Source organism: Chionomys nivalis, chromosome 1, assembly GCF_950005125.1.
Source record: "Chionomys nivalis chromosome 1, mChiNiv1.1, whole genome shotgun sequence".
Classification (NCBI taxonomy): Eukaryota; Metazoa; Chordata; class Mammalia; order Rodentia; family Cricetidae; genus Chionomys; species Chionomys nivalis.
Window position 1 is genome coordinate 136,813,965 of NC_080086.1, and position 24,799 is coordinate 136,838,763.

At 52.6% G+C, this 24,799-nt stretch overlaps 1 protein-coding gene across 1 annotated transcript in view; it reads left to right on the plus strand.

Annotated features, from left to right (window-relative positions):
• The window catches only part of Otof (otoferlin), a 91,037-nt gene that overhangs the window by 57,225 nt on the left and 9,013 nt on the right, over positions 1-24,799 (plus strand). The window contains exons 9-32 of the mRNA XM_057766392.1: positions 4,107-4,238; positions 7,954-8,016; positions 8,419-8,503; positions 12,198-12,357; positions 13,322-13,508; positions 13,661-13,847; positions 15,614-15,837; positions 16,254-16,362; positions 17,091-17,271; positions 17,372-17,492; positions 17,926-18,026; positions 18,130-18,220; positions 18,340-18,456; positions 18,685-18,837; positions 19,134-19,323; positions 19,426-19,550; positions 19,955-20,089; positions 20,565-20,726; positions 20,890-21,009; positions 22,006-22,167; positions 22,289-22,451; positions 22,960-23,090; positions 24,127-24,156; positions 24,478-24,609. Of these exons, the coding sequence (XP_057622375.1) occupies positions 4,107-4,238; positions 7,954-8,016; positions 8,419-8,503; positions 12,198-12,357; positions 13,322-13,508; positions 13,661-13,847; positions 15,614-15,837; positions 16,254-16,362; positions 17,091-17,271; positions 17,372-17,492; positions 17,926-18,026; positions 18,130-18,220; positions 18,340-18,456; positions 18,685-18,837; positions 19,134-19,323; positions 19,426-19,550; positions 19,955-20,089; positions 20,565-20,726; positions 20,890-21,009; positions 22,006-22,167; positions 22,289-22,451; positions 22,960-23,090; positions 24,127-24,156; positions 24,478-24,609 (3,261 nt within the window). The remainder of the gene's footprint in view (positions 1-4,106; positions 4,239-7,953; positions 8,017-8,418; positions 8,504-12,197; positions 12,358-13,321; positions 13,509-13,660; positions 13,848-15,613; positions 15,838-16,253; positions 16,363-17,090; positions 17,272-17,371; positions 17,493-17,925; positions 18,027-18,129; positions 18,221-18,339; positions 18,457-18,684; positions 18,838-19,133; positions 19,324-19,425; positions 19,551-19,954; positions 20,090-20,564; positions 20,727-20,889; positions 21,010-22,005; positions 22,168-22,288; positions 22,452-22,959; positions 23,091-24,126; positions 24,157-24,477; positions 24,610-24,799) is intronic.

Genomic DNA, 24,799 nt, shown 5'->3' on the forward strand with positions numbered 1-24,799 from the left:
GCTGTAGCCAGGGTTCAGAATCACAGCAGCCAAAGCCACTTGTTCTCTGTAGTTGAGGCTTCTGGAGTGTTCCCTTCCGGTGTCTCTGAGCTCAACACTTCTTCCTCCCAAACTGCTTCATGCCAGGGACTTCTATGCCCCAGGCCAGACACTTTTTCCTCCCGAGTCTTCTAAACCTTCTGACTTGAACCAGTTGCCCCGTTTCTCCTGGCAGGACTGTGTCTGACGACAGATCCACTCACAGGTTACCTGAATGTATTTCTCCACTGTGCAAGAGGGAGTGACCAGGACTCAAGCACAAAACCTTCTTACTTCCAATAAACACTATGTGCAAACCAAATAAAACCAACAGAGACTTCTCTCCCCTCTGGGGAACTTAGCTGTAATTACTCAGAAAGGTCTCGAAGAGCGCATGGTACTGGAAAGAGATAGAACTCAGGTCCAGGTGGGATCCTGAGAGTCGGAACCATTGGGAAGGTCAGATACCAGTGGAAGGAGGCTTGTGGGAAGACTCGGGTGTGCTGTATACAGGTGGAACATTCAAATTCTTTGCTAATTATTAGTGTCTGAAAGGGGACAGACCACTGTCACCTCCCAGGGAATGTGCACTTTGCAGAGTGGGCAGCTGTCCTTATAGCATAGATGCCCATGAGCCTAGAGTCTGTCCCCTGGTCTCTTTCCTGACACTGAGTCACCTTTAACATGTCACCTCCAAACAGCTCTCCAGCTTCTAGCATGGTTCCATCTCCCAGGCCAGACCTCAGCCCTAGCCTCTGCTGTACTCAACACCACTTCCGTGTGCCCCCCATGTCTTCATATTCCCCCTCCTCACACCCCAACCTCCCTGTCACCACCGGAGTGATCTGCCTGCCCGGTCATGTCATACCTGGTGACAAGGGGACACAAAGAGTGCTGGGTGTGGGTGGGTATCCTTCATCTCCTCCCTCTAGCTTCCCCTGCCATCTTGATGCCTGCATGAACAGAAGTCCCCAAAGCAGGTCACAAGACACCATTATTCTTGGGTCCTGCAGGTCACTGGGTAGACATTTTTTACCCAGCTTTGTTCCTTGCGGTCACTTGGAGAGGACTCTTGGGAATTCTAACCTTTACCTCAACGGGGGATGCTGGGAGAGCCAAAGGAGCTAGCTGGTCCTGCGGTCCTGCTGGTGGTTCCCTTTGCACTCTCTGTTTTTCCCTTCTGCAAAGGCTGTGTGTGAAGTAGCAGTTTCTTTACTGTCCTGCAGTCTTTTTTCCCATTGGCATTATGGTTTTGGTTTTCTCAACATGACCGGGTAGCCTGACAAACATAGACAATGACCACATTGTTACTTTTAATTGCAAGGGTCACACACACACACACAACTGAAGCAGGGATTGTGGGGGCTATGGGAATGGGCTTCCCTTTTGTCCTAGTACCAGGCCCCCACCTCTGTCTCACACTCCCAGGTTTCCCCTGGGACCATCCTCATCCAGAACCAGAAATATCTCTTCCCCCATCTCTCCATTTTGTTCAACCATTTGCTCTCCTCCCCACTTTACCCCCCCCCCCGCGTTGACTGTCAGCTTCTGACCCTGGTCACTGTCACTAGCTGTGCTCACTGCAGAATATGGAATGTGGAGAGATGAATACTGAAGCAGGGGAAGGGACCAAACAGAGGAGGGGACAAAAGACAAAATGCACACATAAAAACCAACCACCCTTTTGACATGGGGCAGTTGATCTCAGCTGGTACATCTGGCCAAAACCATACTTGTCTATTCATTCCCAGTCCTAAGTTACAGAAAACCTTGGGGCGGGGTGTTAGTTGCAGATGAACAGAATTTCTAATCCTTTTGTATAAGAAGGTTTCTGGGAAGCTAAAACTCTGTGCGCTACTGTGCAGAGAATATTCCAGAAGGGCTCCTGGTGTTGCTTCACAGTCAACTTCTTGGAGCTAAGTTAATTAGCCTTGTTTCCTTTTTGGTTCCCTGAAGAAATAGTGACTATTGCGACTCTTTCAAGCGTGGATTCTAAGCATTCAAACCTCAGCCCCTCTGGCCTCTCGAGCCCCAGAATAGAAACGGCTGCTCACACAGTTCAAGTGTTCCTTCAGCGCACAGTTTCTGCTTTTCTGAGCTCTTGGCAGTGGTCTTATTAGTCTTAGGGCTTCTATTTCCCTAGCATCGCTTCTGATGTGTGGATTTTTCTTGGTCTTCGAGCTATTTATAAGACCTCAAAGAACACAGTGGGATGGTAATTTTAGTAAGGATTCTTTTTATCTAAAAACGGAAAATAATTCTCCTGAGTAAAATCATATTTAGAAGTTGCATCAAAAGCATAGCAACCGAAGTGCCAGAGACCAAGATGAGCGGCACAAACAGCTGCCCTTACAGTCAAAGTGGCTAGCGGGAAAATGCTGACAGCAGACAGGAGGCTTTGAGATGAAACGCTAGTTCAAGCCTCCTGTGGAGCAATCCATGCCCACTCGAGAGATGGCCGCTACCAGAGGTATCTTCTCTCTGAGAAGCCGCTCCTGCCACTGGCTCTCACCTCGTGCCTGTTCGGAACTGTGATGGTTTTGGGTGTGCATCATCTCATTTAACCCTCGCTAGCTAGGGTCTCCGCTTGGAGCTGGGAATACGCAGTTCAGTGAGCCCACGGAGTCCTCTGCATCCATTCCTGGCCATGTGTCAGGTTGAGGCTCAGTGCCAAGACCAGCAGCCCAAAATCTGTACCTGTTTCTGTTTTGCCATGACAACCTTAATGGGGACTGACCCTGCCAGATCCAAGGCATGAGCTAATGGCTTGAAATGAAGACTCAGGCTGTTGCATCAAAAATCACACTCCTTCCTCCTCTCTTCCCTCCTTCCCTGCTCCCTTCTCCTTCCCTTTCCCATCTCCTTATCTCTCTCTCTCTCTCTCTCTCTCTCTCTCTCTCTCTCTCTCTCTCTCTCCCCTCTCTCTCCCTATGTGTATGTGTTTCATTTTTCAATTTTATGTATGTATATATAAAACATCTTTTCACATATATATATCTTTATATACATCCTTTAACTATGCATGTCTTTATATGTATGTGCATATAAAGATATCATGTATCTCTTATGTATATTCTAAGCTAAAATATGTGTGTACTAGTTTAAAATCTATAAGCCAGGGCTCCTTTATAGTGAGATCCCTGAGGAGCCGGAGTTTATCCCAGCATCACCTGGAGCCTGTTCCTAGCCCTAGCAGGTGTCCCCTAAATATTTATAGACAGAATAGACAGCTGAAACAGGGTTTCCCAGGACAGAAGGTTCCAGGCAGCTAGAGGCCATGGCAGGCTCAGTACAATACATACAAAATACTCTAAACAAGCCAGAAAGCGAGGCTCTAGCCACTCGAGGAAATTCAACAAAGGGAGAGAGGACTATGCCATTGGAAAGGGCCCAGCTTTCAGAAAGCCCCAGGGTATGTCAGAGGTCTGCAGCATGAACAAGAAACCCTGGACAGGACCCAAAGCAAGTTCAGGGAGACTTGAGCAGATTAGCCTGTTCGTAAGGATGGGAAATGGGCTAAGCAGGCTTGGTGGCCCTCCCCCAGCAGAGCCAGGGCGCCCCTAGCTCTAGAACTTGGAGCCCAGGAATCAACTAGAATTTTAGGGGGTACAACTTTTTAACACTGTGACACAATGTTGTCAACTCCTAAGTTTATAAAGAAACAATCAGGTTACAAAAGAGTCCATAATGTTTTCATAGATGTTTACCATCTGCGTTATACCTCATTCAGGGCAGTGCACAACTGCCTGTGGTGGGCTGGGCACGCCTGGCTGGCTGTGGGAAAACTGATGCCGGACCTTTCTTCCACATGGGAGTATGGCCTGGCACCAGGATTTGGTAATGCTTCTCCCTTGGGCGATTCTGTAACACTGACCAAGAGGCCACCAGCCCCAACACCTCTCTCAGCGCAGACATCCCAGGATCACCCCACAGATGAGGGGCCATGGTCAACACGGAGCCTGGGATCTGACTCCAGGCTGAACTGGCTCCTGAAATCCCTAGTCCTGCCGCCTGGTCCCCTGCTCTGGTAAGATCAGACTCTAAGGTGTCTGCAGCGCTTCATGCAGCCCCCTCTCTCCCTCCCACAGGTCAGCATCACGGTGATCGAGGCTCGGCAGCTGGTGGGCTTGAACATGGACCCCGTGGTGTGTGTGGAGGTGGGCGATGATAAGAAATACACGTCTATGAAGGAGTCCACAAACTGCCCCTACTACAACGAGGTCAGTGTTCCCCGTGGCCTCAAGGTGGGGAAGGCTCCTACTGACACCGGAGCACAGAGCCGCCAGCCCCAAGGTGTTGGCCCACCCTCTCACAACCCAGCACACAGGCATACAGTGCTATACCCTCTGTACCCAGTGTGGATGGACCTCTGTCTGGCCCTGCTGTGGCTACAAACCAACCATGCCAACCTGAGGGTAGGGCAGCTCACACAGCCTAGCCCAGGTGCCACTAATGCCATGAATAAGTCCTTCCAGGTACCGTGTCTCTCCTACATCCTTAGTTCCATCAATACCCATCATACATGGATACTGTTGCCCATGGCACGGGCAGGAACACTGAGACTCCTGGACCTCGTTGGTCAGGTCAGGGTGTCTGCTCTTTCCACTAGACTGCCTTCTTGGCACCTGTGCTCCTAAGAGGCCACCCTCTGGAACACAACCTCCACTTCAGCTGTGAGGAAGAAAGTGACTGCTGTCCCCACCACTTGAGACCACACAGAGGGTGATGCCCCTTAGAGCCTTACCGGTTCCATCTCCCCATCTTACAGAGGAGATTACTGAGGCCTGAGGTCAGGAAGAGCCTTCCTGCTACCCCCATGGAGCTGTTGATGGGATAAGGCCCACACTGACTGGTGGACTCCAGATGGGACCCCATCATGATTAGATTTGGAGGAGGTGGCCAGGCCTCCCCATGATGCCTGAGCACACTGCAAGTGTCTAGAAGCCTGGGTGTCCCAAACTCTGTCCTAGAGGGAACACTTGATCTGTCTATCCCCGTGACTTCAGTTAGCAAGGGTAGCTGGGCTAGCTCAAATGAGGGTGTCCTCAGGCAGCTGTGGGGCCTCCAATTGTGCAGTGCAGAACCCAGGAACACTTCAGCATTTCAACTCAAGCTTGACCAAACTCATGTGTAACCAAGGGTTACAGTGTTCCGAGCTGGTGTCTCATACCCGCCCCCCCGCAGGGCAGGACATCACTGCTCAAGGGCCCTCCAGTCCTGGGTGGAATCGGGACATCCAAGCTGGACAGGAGACATTCCTGACTGGAAAACCTCCGCTCTAGATAAAGGTCCATTTTTCTGTGACGACTGTGGAGAGGAGCCCCGGTGACTCTCTGGAGTTATTTGATAGTGGTGAAGCCAGGTTTGGCTGACTTGAAGGTTCACCTTGCATCAGGCCCATGTACCTCAAGTTTCCGTTGACTTCCTTACACCCTCCAAAGTAGCTGCCTGGCTCTATGGGCCCCTAGCAGACTTGTCTTGTCTCTGCAAGGATCCAGCCCCAATGGCCTTGCCGTAGAGCATCCCGCCCTCTTCCCTGTGAGCACCAATGTTCCTCCATTGGTTCACCAAGGTTCACAGTTGTTCCTGTGGTTGGTCCTTCATGGTTTTATCCCCTGGAGGATGAGGGGCTGCAGATCTCCAGGTCTCCCTCATTGCTCTCCCAGCTCAGAACCTGCAGGGACACGGAAGACTCAGTAACACTGTTTAATAGGCTCTTACTGAAATGAGGGAGCATTTGTTAAGTGCTTGTTTCTCTCTTTCCTCTAAATTAGGATTTCTTAAACTTAACCATTTGAATGAGTGGAAAATTCTAGATTGACCCAGGTACCAAGGCTACAAAATGCCAATAACAAGCCTCCTAGCGGTAGTTACTAAATATTCCCAGGTGCTGGCAAATGTCCCCTGGGAATTAAGCTCACCCCCAGTTAAGCCCACCCCTCTACATTATATTTCCGTGACTCTTTGCAGCCCCAGGAATGGTCTCTTTCCCTTCGTTTCCTCTTCAGTGAAAAACATCATAGGGTCACTATCTGTAAAGAGACATTGTGACCAAGACATGGCACGTTCTATAAAGGAAAACATTTGAGGATGGCTTTTAGTTCAGAGGTTTATGTCGTCGGAGACTGCTCGTTCATTTCCCAGCCACCCAAACCCAAATAATCACACAGAAACTATATTAATTACAACACTGCTTGGCCAATAGCTTAGGTTTCTTATTAACTGACTCTTACATCTTAAATTAACCCATTCCTATTACTTTATATTTTACCACAAGGCTCATAGTTTACCGGTAAGGTTCTGGGGTGTCTGTCTCCTTTGGTACATGGCATCTCCTTGACTCTGCCTACTTTCTTCTATATTTCTGTTCTGATTTCCTGCCTGGCTTTATTCTGCCCTGCCATAGGCCCAAAGAAGAGTCTTTATTAACCAAGAGTAATAAAACATAGTCACAGCATACAGAGGGGAATCCCACATCAGGTTTCGTCCATCACCATGGCAGGAATCATGGTGGCATGTAGGCAGACACCGTGCTGGAGGAGAAGCTGAGATTCTACATCTGGATCAGCAGGCAGCAGGAAGAGAGAGTGACACGGGGCCCCGTTTGGGTTTTTGAAACCTCAAAGGCCACCCACAGTAGCACACTTCCTCCAGGAAGGCCACACTTACTCTGACAAGACCACGTGCCCTAATTCTTTCAAATAATGCCATTCCCAGTGCATCTATTGGGGTCATGTCCATTCAAATCACCACAAACATCCTTCCAGCCATGGGGACGCCTTGTTTCTGGAAAGTTCTCTAGGAAGTAGGGATCTACCTTTGGCTCCACTAGAACAGTAGAAGCTGGTGGGAACCCTCAGCTGACTTAGCGGCTCTCTAAGCAATCCGAAATACAAGAATTGTGACTCCAGCCAGCTCAGAGCACACGGGGTCTGACTCCAGCTTAGCCAGCTCCTTCCTTCCATGGGCCTGATCCAGTTCTTGTGGGCTGGCAGCTTATTAGCATGGCTTTAAGCCTGCCTAGGAAGGGAAGGCTCGTGACTTTTGTCCTCCCCTTTGTTCTGGCCACACATGGACCAACACAAAGCCCCTTCACTATGTGCACATGTGGTCCACCTGGCCAGCCCGTGACCACTGCCCCTCCTCCCACCCAGTGCCCACCCATCACCTTTGCTATGGACCCCCCTGTTTGTTTCATCAACCCAAAGGACCCAGCGTTCCACCAAGACCCCGATTCTGTTTTTGCCTGCCTTCTGACTCTTTCTCCCTGGCCCATGTGACACTTTACCGCAGAATGTTGTGAGGACAACCAGGACAGCTCATGGATACCCCAGGACAGGAACCTGGGGTCTGTCACCCCCACCTACACAGGGCTCTCCGCTGCCAGCTGGATCTCCAGCTATCTCCTATTACCCCTCCATTCACCGTGGATGTGTGACCTGACCCCATCCTCTCGCTCCGTCACATTCCCATCTCCTTCCTCCTTCCCTGGAGCTCTCACGACACTCTCCCGCTTCGTGGTCTCTCTCGAACCTTCTCCCTAGCTTCCTAAACTGCCATGGCTTTCTCAACCCACCAGGAAAGTCTGCTGCTTCCTAGAGCCCTGTGTCCTGAGCCCTGAGCCCTGCCCTGACCCCTAAGTCCCACCCTGAACCATTTTTTGACCTTTTGACATTATAGCATGATGTCATCTACAAATGTGGGGGGCAGCCTGTGGCATGAACACGGGCATTAAGTAGACTGTCCCACCCCCTGGCGGTAGAAGACCAAACTTAGGAAATGGGGCTCGACTTCTTATCCACTCAGACTCCCAGGACCCGGTGGGTCAGATGCTCCTGTGAGCTTTGAGACTCATAGGAAACAGTGGGACACGGGCAGGCACTGCTAGGAGGAAGGGGCCGCCAGTGACGTCACTCTGCATCCTTCCCCCTCTAGTATTTCGTCTTCGACTTCCACGTCTCCCCTGATGTCATGTTTGACAAGATCATCAAGATCTCGGTGAGTGGAGAGCAGCTGGGCTTATGCTGGATCTCCGCACAACCCTGTAACCGGCTGTTCGTAACACAGTGGTCCTGTGCCTGGCCACAACTGGGCAAAGGATAGCACGGAGTGGATACTGGCCCCTCTCGCCCCATCAGCTGGCTCCCTCTACAGAGTGTAAAACCTACTCACTTATACATAACGGGGGTGGGGGTGCATGGTGTAGAGTGGGAGGGGCTGGTGCTGAGCAACCGCAAACCAGCTTTGTCATCTGACAAATATCTTCCCACTTTACTCTGAAACGTGGGTCCCAAGAAAGTCAAAGTTAACACCATCAACAGTGAGCCCTGCCCGTACCCCCAGCCCCCAAAGGCTTCTCCCCACCCAGCCTAACTGGCTGCTGGTGGTTCTGCCCTGAAGGTGATCCATTCTAAGAACCTGCTTCGAAGCGGCACCCTGGTGGGCTCCTTCAAAATGGATGTGGGGACCGTGTACTCCCAGCCTGGTGAGTAAACCCGTAAGAACAGACGGTGCACACATCTCCAGAAGCAACAAACAGGGTCCCTCCTGCTGTATCAGTTCCCAGCTCATCCATCCAGGATCATAGGTACACTCCACTGGCCATTCGCATGCAGCCATAGGGGTGGCAATGGAGTGGCGTGCACTCTACACACAGATGTGTGTGCCGTGTGCACCATGTCTGCTAGTTGCTTGGTCCTTACGGGGGCGGGGGATCTGGGAATCGTAGTCCAGAGAGGAGGCAGCTTAAATACATGTGCACCTGAGAGCATCACTTCTCTGGTGTCAGATGAGGGCATTGCCCACCCACTGCCTCTGGCTGGCATCTGCTGAGCAGAAAACAAAAACAAAACAAAAACCCTGCCATCCTTACAAAGTCCCTGTAGCCCCTTCTCTGGCAATTAAGAGGCTCACAGATGTGCCAGGGTTTGGCTCAGCTAATCATCTAATTAGGGGGACCCAGGGCATGGGTTTCAGAGAACCCATAAAGTCACACCGCCCAATCTAAAAGTGACAATAGATAGCAAGTGTAATACAGCAACTTTGGGGGACACTGGGCTCTAAAACAACTTTTCACAAGGGACCCAGGCCCCCTGAGGAACAGCCATGGTGGGAGGAGCTGTGTCCGATTGATCAGTCCACAGGTGCCGACAGCCAACACCGTGTAGAGTTGTGAAGGGTGCATCAGGTGATGGTCTAGAAGGTTTGTCATTACACGGTCGATTCGGGGATATCCATGTCCCAGAAATGGAACTGTCAGAAGTCAATAGTCACCCTACTGGGCTCTTTGGTGGTGACAATACAGTCTCATCCCACATTGTCACATTTGACCCTCACAAAGTAGTTAGACACACAATATCATTCCTTCCCACTTTACAGAGGAACCAATGAGCAAGGTGACTCTAACAAGGAGATGAGGCGGTCGGCGCTTTCTGGTGGCCCTAATAACACATGGCTGGTGCCCACTGGCACGGTGGCTTACATCAGAAAATGTGAATCTAGTATCTAAGGCTATGCACATGAACTCACAGATCAAAACCTTCCAGATGTGTGAGGTCTTCAAGCATCTAGTCAGTACTGTTAATACAAACAGATAGGCTGGGGATGTACCTTAGTTAATGGGGTACCTGCCTGGCATACCCAAAGGGTCGAGTTAAATCCTCAGTACTATAGAAATCAGGTGTGGTTGTGCAGAGCTATATTCCAGCCCTAGGGGGTAGAGGCTGGAGAATCAGAAGTTCAAGGTCATCCTTAGCTACATAGCAAGTTCTCTAACTGGAATCAATGAAGAGAAAGGCTGACTGGCCTGAAGGGATGAGGGGACTCACCCCGTGTAAGAAGTGTTTGATCTCCTGGTACCCAGGCCTCTCCACTGCCCCGCACAGGCTTGGGGCCTCCAGGTAAGGACTGAGCGGGACTCCTGTTTCCCAGGAAACATGCCTAGCCATGGTCCATAGGTTTGAGTGCTGCCCCAAGACTCTCCGGTGATGACACCTTTAGACTGAGCAACAGCAGGGTCTTCAGCCAGGATGGGGAGGGGGTGGAAAGTCAGTAGAGATCTTGGTGACTGAGTTCTGGCTGAGAAATGCTGCTGTTACGGAGGAGGGTGGTAGGCTCAGAAACTGGGTCAGATACATTCCTGCAGGTCTAACTTCCCAATCCATTTTTTCCATCTGACAGTAAGGAAACCGAGACTCTCCAAGCTTAAATTGCTGGCCCAAAATTAGCGGCGGAGTAAATGACAAGTAGAACTTGAGCTCAGTCTTTCATGTGCCTTGAGCACAGGGCAACCCACTCCCACACTCACTGCTCCCATGGAGTCTGCCGCTGAGCCTGGTGCCCCCACAAAGGCAGGGCTTATCCTTTAAAGGTTTGGCTTGACTGCAAGTGCAGGAAATTGCTCACTGCTGCCCTCTGCTGGAGATGGGCTGTAGTCACAGAGGCCAGAGGGGCTGGCCTTTTCACAGTCAGACCTCCTCTGCCACAGCTGTGAGCCAGGACGAGGCAAAGCCCTGGAGTTGGGTCTCCTATTTGCCTTGTATCTCCAGCTAGAGATTACAGCATCCGCTCTACAAGACCCTCAGGGGCCATAAATCTGGTGTGTATCACAGGGGTGCCCCTCAGCTGCATCCCTGATGGTCGTCTAGCCAGAAGTGGGCTACACGCCACCTGTGTTTTAGATAAGTGCTTCATTCATGTAGGTCAGACCCAAATCTGTCATCTGAATTCTTTGTCACCTGTAATCTTCACCCATGTTTCCGGGTTTGTTTTCCGATCACTTTTAGGTTTGAAGGTAAATTTTGTGTTACCCAAATCTTTCTCTTTCCTTGCCATCCCTCCACCACCCCATTTCACCCAACCACATCCATGCCTGCCAATCTAGCTGTCCTTACAAGCATCCACCCCCTTATCCACAGCCAACAGTTCCTTCTACCCCGTTCTGCCCACCGTCCATCCCCGAGGCCAGCAGGCACCCGCTCAGCTCTGTTCATCTTCCCACCATCCGGCTACCTTTCCTCCCTCTCTCTGCTCAGAACCACGAGGTTCTGGGGATTTATGGCACCCTCTTCCTGAGGCCTCCAGCTCAGCAGAAGTCACTTCAGTGACTTCAAGCACTAAGGCTTATTGGCTTCTCATTGCCCTTGAACCTCATTTGATATTACCATAGCTTTAGCTCTCCTGAGAGCTGGACCAGCTGACCCACACACTCAGGCTGGATTCTGCTCCCTTCCCCAACCTCACCTCAACAAGGTTCCCACTTTTCCCACTGGGGTCAGAACCTTGCAGGACACAAGCGTAAAAAGAAGGACATTCTGGGCTCCTGGAGGTTTCAGTACCTGCAGAATACTATTAAGAAGGTACCCCCACCCGGTACCAGCTCACTAGCTTTAAAATCACCCCAGTGGGGTAGATCTTCTTAAAATGCCTCCTTCACTGACACTTGTACTTTTCTCCATACTGTCCTGAGTCCTGAGGACACTGGAGAGGCACACTGCTAATTTCTGTTTAAACATGGAGACAGGCAGTGTATAGATGTGCCATGAGGTGGGAGGCATGTACACAGGGCCCTGAGAGCACCAAGGGGTCAGACCCATCCCTCTGAAGTAGTCAGAGGAGGCTGCAGGGACACAAGGAGCTGTTTTCCAGCTAGACAAGGAAGAGAAGGAAGGTGGAGCATTTGGAGCAGACACAGTGGCTTAGAGTCTGGCCCGGAGCAAGCTCAAGAGGCAGTGAGCCCTTTGAACAGTGCTGGGGTGGCAGAACCAAGCAGGGAAGAGAGTAGCAGAACTCCCTTGCCAAACCTTTGGGCCTCACCTCAAGATGCAGGAGAACTCAAAAGGACTGAAAGGGGGAGGGGGGACATGATAAGAGGAACCTGTATTTTAGTAGGACCTATGTGGGGCCCACTGTAGCAGGAACCAGAGGAGAGATGACAAGCTGAGAAACTGACTTGGAAGCAATTTGGAGTCCTGAAATATGCTCCTGGGTGGGGACGGCCTAGCCCTCTGGCTACGGAGGCTCTCTGTCTTCACTGGGTGGATGCTAGTAGACCTGTGGCCCCAAGTCTCTTGAGCCTGTAGCCTTGAGCTTGCTAAGCCTAGCAGGTCCTCAGCTTGGATGTGCCATGGCCTGGCTTGGGATAGGAATGACAGGCGCAATGCCCCTCCTCTCCACTGCAGAACACCAGTTCCATCACAAGTGGGCCATCCTGTCGGACCCCGATGACATCTCTGCCGGGCTGAAGGGCTATGTAAAGTGCGATGTCGCTGTGGTGGGCAAGGGAGACAACATCAAGACACCCCACAAGGCCAACGAAACAGACGAGGATGACATCGAGGGGTGAGGCCCCCATCTCCCCTAGAGCCTGCATACAACCCTTCCATCCTCTGAAAAGAAGTTCCTGAAGAGGCCTGAACCCAGAGTTCTTGCCATCGCCCCCTTACTTCCAAGACCCACCCTGCCAGTCTCTCCCCCAGGGCCCAGGGCAGTGTGGCCGCTGAGTTAACAAAGGGCAGTGCTTTGGCTTCAGATTTCCAACTGAGAAAGCTGGTGGAAAGAGGAGATGCTGGCACCTAGGAACCCTACTGCTGCCAGGGCCCGAGGGTTCCAGTGCCATGCCCTCAGATGGCAGAGAGATGGCATTCAGTGTGCCAATCTCAGCAGCTGGTGAGGGCTGCTGAGAAACACTCCAGGACATCGTCTGGACTCTCAAAATGTGCTGGGATCCAGTGAGCCTGGTCTCCCACCAGCTGGGGGAGGAGACCGGACCCTGAGAGGTTTTTGTCATGGGGAGGAAGGTAGCAAAAGGATTTGAGAGTTGACGTCATGATTAGCATCCTCCATTACCGTGTACAAAGCACTCACGCACTGTAGCCTGTGTGTTGCTTTCCTGGGAAGTGGCTATTCATGTCATTGCCACTTTAATGTGGAGGAAGCTGAATCTTGATGAGATGGGAAGCTTCTCCCAGAACCCTAAAAGTGGATAGGCACCACGAATTAGTGTCCTTAATAAAAGTGTGGGTCCTCTGAAGCTGTCCTTCACAGGTTATGCCGGGCCCCAGGGGAATGCAACTGCTAAGATGCGGGGACGGGCATGTGTGTGTGCACGCACATGCACACGCACGCATACAAGACAGAGAACACACATGTGCAAGCGCGTACTTGCTCTGTCTCATCTTCCTCTCCACCTTTCCTCCTGTCATACTCCTTGGATAGCTCCTGGTCTAAGGACCTAAGATGCAAAGCGGATTGTCTAAGCCTGGTCCATGGTCCATGGTGGATCTGTGCTGCCTGCTTCTCACAGGAACTTGCTGCTTCCGGAAGGTGTGCCCGCAGAACGTCAGTGGGCCCGGTTCTATGTGAAAATTTACCGAGCAGAGGGACTGCCCCGGATGAACACCAGCCTCATGGCCAACGTGAAGAAGGCTTTCATTGGGGAGAACAAGGATCTCGTCGACCCCTACGTGCAAGTCTTCTTTGCTGGCCAGAAGGTACTGAGGATGGAAATTCCGAAGGATGGGATGATGGGCTTAAAGAACAGGCAGTGGACGGGAGGAAGGGGCACACCAGGAGACACCTGGAACCTCCAACTGGGAACGCATACACCACACAGCACACATTAGCCCTGACTTCATCTCACCAGGGCAAAACTTCGGTGCAGAAGAGCAGCTATGAGCCGCTGTGGAATGAGCAGGTCGTCTTTACAGACCTGTTTCCCCCGCTCTGCAAACGCATGAAGGTGCAGATCCGAGACTCCGACAAGGTCAATGACGTGGCCATTGGCACCCACTTCATTGACCTGCGCAAGATTTCCAACGATGGAGACAAAGGTTAGCAGCCTGGCATGGGTGTATCCGGGGCGAGAAGGGATGTGAAGGGGGAGCAAATGAGGCCCCTTTCCCTTACACCACCTCTGAACCTCGGCCAGACAGAGATCAAAGGGTCTTAACTGTTACCCCTCCCTCAAGGAAAGGGAGGATGTAATAACTGCTCAGAGCTGAGTGGATTTAGCAGTTACTGTGTTGCCTTTGCACCCATCTTCCCATTGGCCAAGTGACAATAAGAACCATCATCTGTTACAGTGCACACGCTCTGTAAATGTAATCTCCAAGTTCTCACTAGTACTGGTGAGCAGTGACCCCTGTGTGAACTGACCATATCCCAGAATCCGGGAACAATGCCGGGCACAAGGGCACAGTGAGACAAGATGCCACTCCTAACCTTCCTCATGTCCCTGGGGGAATCAGAGAGATAGACATGACACCAAATGACCAGAACAGTAGGCAGAAGAAACAACAGCCCACGGTGCAGTTCTGCATCCAGGAGATACCCAGAAGCTGTGAATTCAGACACAGACGATAGATTGGTGCTTCAGGAACAAAGAGGGGGTGGCCGGGGACACCTGCTCAGGGTGTGGGGCTTCTTCAGGGTGTGCTAGACCATGACAACGGGTGTACAACCTACTGAACATACTCTAGCCACCAAATGTATACTTTAAATGACAAATTTTATCAGTAAATTATATCTCAAATTTTAATGGTGTGTTTACAAAACAAAAGTTAAATATAAGAGCTGAGGAAATAGTTCATGAGGATGAGTTCAATCCCCAGAAACTATTGTTTAAAAAAAAATAGGGCATGATGGCATGGGCTTGTAATCCCAGCACTGAGGAGGCAGAAGCAGGCACATCTCTGGGGCTCCCTGAATCCCAGCCAGTCTAGCCAACTTGCCAAGTTCCAGGTCACGAAGAAACCCTGTCTCAAAAAAGAAAAAAGAACAGTGCTTGAGGAATGACATCAAAAACTGGCCTCCGTGTACACACAGTGCCCCCCCACACACACACACATGCGCACGTGCACACACACACAGTTTTGTTTTGTTTGTTTGTTTGTTTGTTTGTTTGTCTTATCATGTAGACCAGGCTGGCTTTGAACTTACAGAGATCTGCCTGCTAGGATTAAAGGTGTGGGCCCACATTCGGATTCTGGCAAAAATGAAAGAAAGAAAGAAAGAAAGAAAGGAAGGAAGGAAGGAAGGAAGGAAGGAAGGAAGGAAAGAAAAGACATAAAGATGAATTAGATTCACATAAGGCAAGTCCCAAGAAATCCTAAGCACGAGAGAATTGACTGGTGACAGATACAGAAAATGAGGCTGCTTTTCACCCCCAGGTCCTGATCAACCCACTGTGGTCACAGACCAAGCTGCTGGTTCCTGACGGAGCTAAGGCCTCATAAATAATATAGAGAACACAGAGAGGAGGGACAGTCCCCTGAGCAGGAGAGGCAGGATAGATGAGCATCCTTTATCTATAAATAAAACAAAGAGTGGAGGATCCATGTTGTGGAGTGTGGGAAGAGTTGGCACCTGTCTAAAGGTGGTGTCTACCACAATGGGAAACAGGAGTCTGGATTTCTATCCCACACACCTTGCCAAGGCTCCTGCAGAGAATAAGATACCAGAAGGCACACCATATAGGCATGAGTGAGAAACTTCCCCACACCTCCCTAGCACCCAATAGCCAAGTCCACAAAGATCCCTGACTCCTGAGTGAGCCATGGATAAGACACAATCTTTCTACCTCCCCTCACTGACACAGGCTTCCTGCCCACGCTTGGCCCAGCCTGGGTGAACATGTACGGCTCCACGCGCAACTACACACTGCTGGACGAACACCAGGACCTGAACGAGGGCCTCGGGGAGGGTGTGTCCTTCCGTGCCCGCCTCATGCTGGGCCTGGCTGTGGAGATCCTGGACACCTCCAACCCAGAGCTCACCAGCTCCACAGAAGTGCAGGTGGAACAGGCCACACCTGTCTCGGAGGTGAGGGCAAGGCTGCACTGGGTCCAGGTCCCTCACTGGATCCTCTCCTCAACACGCCAGCCGAGTTCTAGTTTTTCCCTATAGCTGTGCTGTCTACTCAGGGGCCCCTCATCTGGCCCTTTTGCAAGACCTCTGTCCTCACCTACTATTGACTATGCGCTACACCAAGATTCCATTATAGACACCAGCAACCAAGATGGCACCCCGCCTCTGCTCCTCTTCTCAGCCACGGCTATCCTTGTAGCTATAGAGCTAGCCATTCTCTCAAGGACAACTAGGCTGGGGACTTGAGTCCAGACTTCCCAGACCCAGAACTGAGTAGGACACACCCCAACTGTCAGCCATTACGTCTTGGTCTGACCCAGGTCTGCTGCCCCACTAAAACTCAGTGTAAGCTTTAACTGCCTCCCCCACAGAGCTGCACAGGAAGAATGGAAGAATTTTTCCTATTTGGAGCCTTCTTGGAAGCCTCAATGATTGACCGAAAAAACGGGGACAAGCCAATTACCTTTGAAGTGACCATAGGTGAGACCTGCTGGGATCATGGGAAGCATTTCCAGCTTCTGGGTTGTCACTGTGAGCCCCATGCCCTAGGCTACAAAGAGTGGGTGCCTTAGGGTTTCTATAGCTGCAACAAAACACCATGACCATAAAGCAAGGTGGGGAGGAAAGGGTTTATTTGGCTCACACTGCCATATTGCTGTTTATATTGAAGGAAGTCAGGACAGGAACTCAGGGTAGGATCCTGGAGGCAGGAGCTAATGCAGAGGCCATGGAGGGGTGCTGCTTACTGGTTTGTTCAGCCTGCTTTCCTATAGAACCACAGACCACCAGCCCAGGGATGGCACCACCCATCATGATCTGGGCCATCTCCCATTTGATCACTAATAGAAAAAAAAAAAAAAGCCTTACGGCTGGATCTCAAGGAGGCATCTCGTCAGCTGAGGCACCTTCCTCTCTGATGGCTCTAGCCGTCAAGTTGACACACAAAACCAGCCAGCACAGTGGGCGAATTGATGTGTTTCCCTGACTGTCCTCAAATGCTCATGAAGCATCTCTGGTTCTTGAGAGTGTACTTGACCATGAGAGAGGTCAGCCATCACTCCACCAAAGGGCCAACTCTCTCCCTTATGAGCGATGGGTCCTTTCACTGGATGGTGTTGTCTGAGCCCTTTACCTCTCCAGGAGAAACATGGACTGGACGGAGGGGGCAATGAGTAAGGAAAGGACTTTAAAAGCCACTCTTTGTCCAGGAAACTATGGCAATGAAGTCGATGGCATGTCGCGGCCCCAGCGGCCTCGGCTCCAGAAGGAGCCTGGGGATGAAGAAGAAGTAGACTTGATTCAGAACTCCAGTGACGACGAGGGGGATGAAGGCGGAGACCTGGCCTCAGTGTCTTCCACCCCACCTATGCGGCCCCAGATCACAGACAGGTGGGTCCTACCACTTGCCTCAGCTCCAGTGACCTTGGCCCTCATCTCCCAGGACCCTACACCTCAACATCCCTCAACCTTCCTCCACATCCGACTCCAGGAACTACTTTCACCTGCCCTACCTGGAGCGCAAGCCCTGCATCTACATCAAGAGTTGGTGGCCTGACCAGAGACGACGCCTCTACAATGCAAACATCATGGACCACATAGCTGATAAGCTGGTCAGGGCCAGGCGAGAGGTGGTGGGATCTGGAATTCCGGGCATGTATGAGGGCCTCGCCTGTAAAACACAGGCTGTCTATCTAGAGGCTCTCTTGAAATAGAGAAAGGGGACGCCCAACAGGGCCCGGAGCTCTGGAGTAGTCTAAGGGTCTGCCCCTCTAGGTCTGGGCTCTCAGAGACCACTAGGCAAGGTTCAGGTATGCACAAGGCCTCTACCCAGCCCTGGGTCCTGCTCAGTCCACCACAGTCACAGCCCAGGGTGCTTCTTCCTGAAGGAGCTGAGGACCCATGAATAACTAAGGTGGCTCCTTCATAATATATGTGATATATATAAGCCCACATTACTAGGTTCCTCTGTCCTGGGGTAAATGGGAAAGACATCTGGGAGTAGGAGGGCTGAGGCCCTAGTGCACCTGAAACCCTGGTTCACAGGAAGAAGGTTTGAATGACGTGCAGGAGATGATCAAAACGGAGAAGTCCTACCCAGAGCGCCGCCTCCGGGGTGTGCTGGAGGAACTGAGCTGTGGCTGCCAGTGAGAAGATGGATGGGGACGGTAGGGTGGGACGGGAAACACTGTGGCCGGGTCAGCGCAGAGGAGGCTAAGCCCTGGCTCTGTCCCACCCATCCCTCTGCAGTCGCTTCCTCTCCCTCTCGGACAAGGACCAGGGCCACTCATCCCGCACCAAGCTGGACCGGGAGCGCCTCAAGTCCTGTATGAGGGAGCTGGTGAGGCTACAGCTGGACCCCGGGATCAGGGAAGCCAATGGACAGGGGCCATCTGTTCTTGATGTCATGGCTCAAGCTGTCACCGAAAGCTGAGTGTCCTCCTACACTCTTCCCAACAGGAAAGCATGGGACAACAGGCCAAGAGCCTGAGGGCCCAGGTGAAGCGACATACTGTACGGGACAAGCTGAGGCTATGCCAGAACTTCCTACAGAAGCTACGCTTCCTTGCAGATGAGGTGAGTGGCCTAAAGGGCAGGGACAGCATAGAAAGGGGCTGGCGTGAAAGTCTGCCCCGCTCGGATGGCCAAGTTGACAAGACTGAGCAGGCTCAGTGGGAGAAAAAAAATGACCCAAGAATGAGGGTCTTTCCCTTCCAAGCCCCAGGAGTGTGGTGCATCTGGCTCAGGGTCCCATTATACTGAAGCTGGTTCTCCCTGGCTTGTGCCCTTGCTCCTCTGCTGCAGCCACAGCACAGCATTCCAGATGTGTTCATCTGGATGATGAGCAACAACAAGCGCATCGCCTATGCCCGGGTGCCCTCCAAAGACCTACTCTTCTCCATTGTGGAGGAGGAACTGGGCAAGGACTGCGCCAAAGTCAAGACCCTCTTCCTCAAGGTGCTGCCGGGGATGGGACTTAGGTGGGGCGAGGCGGGTTCTTGTAGAGGCTCCACTGAGTCTGGCAAGCCTAAGGGAAGGGGGTGGAGCCCTTACCTAAAAGGTATTCAGAGGTCTGGTGCCCACCGGGCCCCATCTGTCCATCCCTTAGTCTCCTACCCCCACATCTATACAGTGAAAGGGTAGGCACAACTCTGCCTAACTCTGCCTGAGGCTTCAACACCACCCTGGGCCTCCCTTACCCTGTGGGCCCTGGAAGCTGTCAGGCACTTGGTGACCCCGATCCTGCCCCCCAGCTGCCAGGGAAGAGAGGCTTTGGCTCAGCAGGTTGGACAGTACAGGCCAAGCTGGAGCTCTACCTGTGGCTGGGCCTCAGTAAACAGCGAAAGGACTTCCTGTGTGGCCTGCCCTGTGGCTTCGAGGAGGTCAAAGCAGCCCAAGGCCTGGGTCTGCACTCCTTTCCGCCAATCAGCCTGGTCTACACCAGTGAGTAAGGATTCCTCATCCTGAGTGGGCCACTCTCCCAGCTTGTACCCCCAGAGAGCCACGGGGGCCGTATGGCATGGCTCAGCCCACTCTTCCCCACAGAGAAGCAAGTCTTCCAGCTCCGAGCCCACATGTATCAGGCCCGAAGCCTCTTTGCTGCCGACAGCAGTGGGCTCTCTGATCCCTTTGCCCGCGTCTTCTTCATCAACCAGAGCCAGTGCACGGAGGTAAGGGCTTGAGGGGGCGGGGCTCTGGGGGAGGGGCCTGAAGGGGAGTGGCCCTGAGGGGAGGGGAGAGGGGCCCTGAGGAGAGGGGGCTCTGCGGGGTGGGAGGGCTCTGGCTTTGGGAGCGCTGGAAAGCCATACAATTGGTCTGCTAGTTCCCCACATCTCAGAGGGAAGCCCTTTGGGCAACTGGCTAGGCTGGTAAAAGTCACCAGCTTGGACTAGAGCTATGCCCACAAGGCAAGAAAACTTTGGCAGGGCGCTGGGAACAGACTTCATAGGAGCCCTGACTTTCAGATTTCTGGAAAAGTAGGGGACTCAAACACCCCTGCCTGCAAGGTTCCCTGCGGCCCATGACAAGGAGTGGTGTCCACCACTTATTCTCTGCCCCTCACTCTATGGTGCAGGTTCTGAATGAGACATTGTGTCCCACTTGGGACCAGATGCTGGTGTTTGACAATCTGGAACTGTATGGTGAAGCTCATGAGTTACGAGACGATCCCCCCATCATTGTCATTGAAATCTATGACCAGGACACCATGGTAAGGGTGGGCAGTGGCACCAGCGACCTCTAGCGGACCCTGCCTCTGCGGGTTCCTCCCCTCCCCCTGCACTAAGCTCTGTGCTGGGAAGAGTGGCTGGTGACCAAGTTTGCCGGGTGCCTCCTGGCCACCCACAAACTGATCTTTTTCCAGTACCATGAGCCTCTTGGGGACCAGGAGAAAACCCTGGTGTTTTCCACCTCTTGGGTAAACACACGGAAGCCAATGTCTTCCAGAGACGTTACCAGGAAGCCCTATGCCACAGCCACAGCCCCACCCCCACTCCAGGGCTCTGCTCCCTACCTATGTTCATCACAATCTGTAGCGGCCTGTAGCGGCCTTGCCGCTCTCCATGGAGGTTTTGGTGTGGGGGTGGGGGAAGCAGGATAATACCCTCTCCAAGTGGGGCTAACTGCCTATAAGCCAACTCAACTGTTGGGGTGCCCAAGGGAATGCTAGAGTCTTGTTGTGTTAGGGTAAAACTGACTTCATGGGCCGGACATTCGCCAAGCCCCTGGTGAAGATGGCAGATGAAGCATACTGCCCGCCTCGCTTTCCGCCCCAGCTTGAGTACTACCAGATCTACCGAGGCAATGCCACGGCCGGAGACCTCCTGGCTGCCTTTGAGCTGCTACAGGTAAGTGGCAGGCCAAGGGGATGGGGGCGGGCTTGAAAGCCAGAGCTGGGAGTAAGATCTCCAGGGCCTTTGGGCTCTCTGGCCTGCCTGTTGCTTCTGATCTCATGACACCAACTCACTGGGGAAAGGGCCTGACACTATGATTTATGACCTTGTTCTTCAGATTGGGCCATCAGGGAAGGCTGACCTGCCGCCCATCAATGGCCCAATGGACATGGACAGAGGACCCATCATGCCTGTGCCCGTGGGAATCCGGCCAGTGCTCAGCAAGTATCGTGTGGAGGTGTGCACCAACCAGCTCCCAAACCATGACATGGAGACTTATTATTAGTTATGAATGCTCGGCCTAGCTTAGGCTCATTTCTGGCTAGCTCTTTTAACTTAACCTGTTTCTCTTTACTTAACTTTTGTCTCGGGGCTTTTTTTCTTTCCTTCTGCATATCTTACTGTCACTGTTTCTTGTGTCTGGCTTGTGGCTGCCTGGCTTCTAGCCCTGGGTGTGTCTCTCTCCTTCTCCCTCTTCTTTCTCCTTCTCTCCTCTCACTCTTCTCTAACCTAGCTTCCTCCTCCTATTTATTCTTTCTGCCCACCAGACCTACCTATCCCTCTCCTGCCTAGCTATTGACGTTCAGCTTTTTATTAGACCAATCAGGTGCCTTAGAAGGTCAAGGCAAAACAGATGCAATACATCTTTATGCAATTAAACACATATTCTTACATCATTAAATAAATGCAGTATAAACAAATATAACAGTTAAAGTCATATTCCTCAGAATAAACAAATATAACACTTCTTTACATAGTTGAAGTAATTTCCACAACAGAAGTGTGTGAGGGCTCCGTGTACCTCCCTGCCCTGCGTGTGACCTTTGCCCAAGTCACCCTGAGACTTTCGCCCCGTGAAATGCCATGAGTGTACGTTCCACACAAACCATCAAACTCCTGGTCCCCTAGCCAGAAAAGTATAGCGAGGGCCCAAGAGTGGAGGGGACTTGTCTGAGATCACTCCCTGAAGCCAGCAGCACTGCCACAGGCCCCTAGTCTAGTGCCTGTCCCGCTAGGACACACACCACTGTGCCCAGAGCCCTCTGTCTTCCCTAGTGGCCCTTGCCCCAGAGACCCCTCCTCAGTCCCCTGGGGCACTCACTGCTCACAGCCTCTCAGCACTGTCCCCGCCCGTGGTGATCTAGCTTCCCACCTCTCATCCTGTTACTGCTCAGGTGACCCTTCCCAGCCACCCCGGGCTCCCTTCACAAAGCCACCCTCCCCCTGCTCTCAGGTGCTGTTCTGGGGCCTGAGGGACTTGAAGAGAGTGAACCTGGCCCAGGTGGACCGACCACGGGTGGACATCGAGTGTGCAGGAAAGGGGGTACAATCATCCCTGATCCACAATTATAAGAAGAACCCCAATTTTAACACCCTGGTCAAGTGGTTTGAAGTGGTGAGTGTGGGAGCCAGCAGAGCCTAGCAGGGCTGGGTGTGACCAGCGCAGCATGCCTTAGCCAGCCTCCTCTGCCCCTTCTCTGAGGCATAGGCTGTAGCATGTCACTGTCATCTCTCAGGACCTCCCAGAGAATGAGCTGCTGCACCCGCCTTTGAACATCCGAGTGGTGGACTGCCGGGCCTTTGGACGCTACACCCTGGTGGGCTCCCACGCAGTCAGCTCACTGCGGCGCTTCATCTACCGACCCCCAGACCGCTCAGCCCCCAATTGGAACACCACAGGTATGGCCACCTAAAGCCCAGGCTTGGCTCTAGTCAGCTCCTAGAAGGGCCTGTCTCACAGTGTAGTTCAAGTATCCATTAGGATTTCCTCTAGGGCGTCTCTATGGCGCAGCGTGGCAGTGTAGCAGGGTTGGAGTGGGGGTGGGGGAATGGTCAGCCTTTGGGTCAGAGAAGGCTGCACAGGGCTGCCCTTCACCCTGAGGCCCACAGCTAGTCCTGACAGGCCCTCAAAAGGCTGAGAGCAGATGGCTTCTTCTCCCAGGTGATGGAGGAGACCCAGGTCCCCCGCTGGGCATAGCCTCTGGGCCTCGCCTCAGTTCTGCTGTCTGGATGCACAAGGATCCATCCCTCTCTCTAGATCACTTCCCTTCCTCGTGCCTAGCTTGTTCTTGCATCTGCCCTGTCCCTCTGCCCTAAGAAAGCTCCAGAATCTGCCATAGGCCGTTCTTCCTACCTTACTGTTTCTCACTGTGACTCTGCTCCTCCTGTCTGTCGTCTGTCTGTCCAGTTAGGCTTCTCCGGGGCTACCACGTGCTGTGCAATGGGGGCCCCTCTTCTCGCCCCACAGGGGAGGTTGTAGTGAGCATGGAACCAGAGGTGCCCGTCAAGAAGCTGGAGACCATGGTGAAGTTGGATGCGGTAAGGCCAGTGGCCAGCTCCCGGCTGGCCGGGGACACACAAACACAGGTGGCACATTGGAGAGCCAGGCAGACTTGTCCTGATAGTGCAACTCTGACTTAACTCTCTAAGTGAAGTTATCAAGAACCAACCTTGGTTCACATGGTACTGTCTGAAAGGGGGGGGGGGGGGGGACTAAGGAGTGTACGTGTGTCTGCACATGAGCAGATGGTACGTATGTACAAGAGAAGTAGTTATGGTTAGAGGCAATGACCTGCAATGTTTCATACTTCAGAAATGCCCCCTAGGCAATGAACTGCTTATGAGAGAGGTGTGGCCTGTACAGGTGACGCCCCAGGAGCCTGGGCAGGGGGAGGAGCTCCACAAGGAAAGTCCTGTTCCTCAGGGGGTCTACCTGGCAGAGGAAGTTCTATAGGAGAGGGCAGGATGGGCTAGCCTGGAGTCAGCCTCCCGAGGCCTCGTCTCTGCTCAGAGCACGAAGGGACTCCCTCCCAGTCACATTTTCAGGCTCCTGATCGCTACCTCGCTCGATTCACACAGCCTGGGGGTATTTCCTAGCTCCTGTGGCCTGGTCTAAAGTGCTTTTCCCTTGACCTGGCCAGTGTATAGAATCGGGGCTTCCAGTGGTCTCTAGAAAGGACACTGGGTCCTGCAGCTCTGGGTAACGCTGCCTGGAAAGCTCACTGCCCAGGTGCTCAGTTTTGAACATTCTGCTGCCCAGCTCCCCCCTCTTCCCCATACACTCCTTGTTATTCGTAAAAGTCCCCGGCTGACTCTAAGGTACAGGCTGCCAGGGATCTAGTAAGCCAGAGGGAACAGCAGAAGCAGTCTTGAGTAGGCCCTTAGTCACCTTAGCAGGCAGCCTGCTTTTGTGAGTGTGAAGCTTGCCTTGCGGTCAAGAGAGAAGAGTAAGCATTGGTCCCTGTGTGCGCCCTCGTGGCTCCTGGCTTCTCACTTTCTGCGCTGGCCCACTGCCTCTCCCTTGGGTTCTCAGTGGCCAATCCTGTCCTGTCTCCCTGGTTCCTTCCCTCTACAGACTTCCGATGCTGTGGTCAAGGTGGATGTGGTAAGTGGTGGAACTATGCAAGGACCCTCGGGCAAGAGAGCCATTCACTTACAGCAGCGCCAGGTCAGAAGGCCAACTTCTTGGACCTAGCCATCCTTCCCTGAGTGCCCGTCCTGTGGCTCCCAGTGGCAGGCTGTGGTTCTTACGGGGTTATGGTATCCTCCTCACCAAGGCCTTGCCTCTATGGCATTGGTGGCCCCCTGGTACTATGACAAGGGGTGGGCTCTCTGGGATCAGATAGCCAGAGTGGGAAGAGATCATTCAGGGTCCCGCGAAAGAAAGAAGTAGAGCCTATGGACGGTCGCCCTGACCAATCCCCAGGCTGAGGAGGAGAAGGAAAAGAAGAAGAAGAAAAAGAAAGGCGCGTCAGACGAAGCAGAGGAAGAGGAGCCTGATGAGAGCATGCTGGATTGGTGGTCCAAGTATTTTGCTTCCATCGACACAATGAAGGAGGTGAGAACCAGATGTGAGCTGGGAGGAAGGAGGAAAGGGTGGCAGGTGCCCCAGCTCTAAATCACATCCACCTCTCCAGCTCTTATCCTAACCCGCAGAACCAGCTCCTCGAAATCTCCCTTCAGAGTCCGCCCTCCTTGGGCTGGTAGACAGTTGACCTTCCTGGCTGAGTCCCTCTCATCAGTCCCAC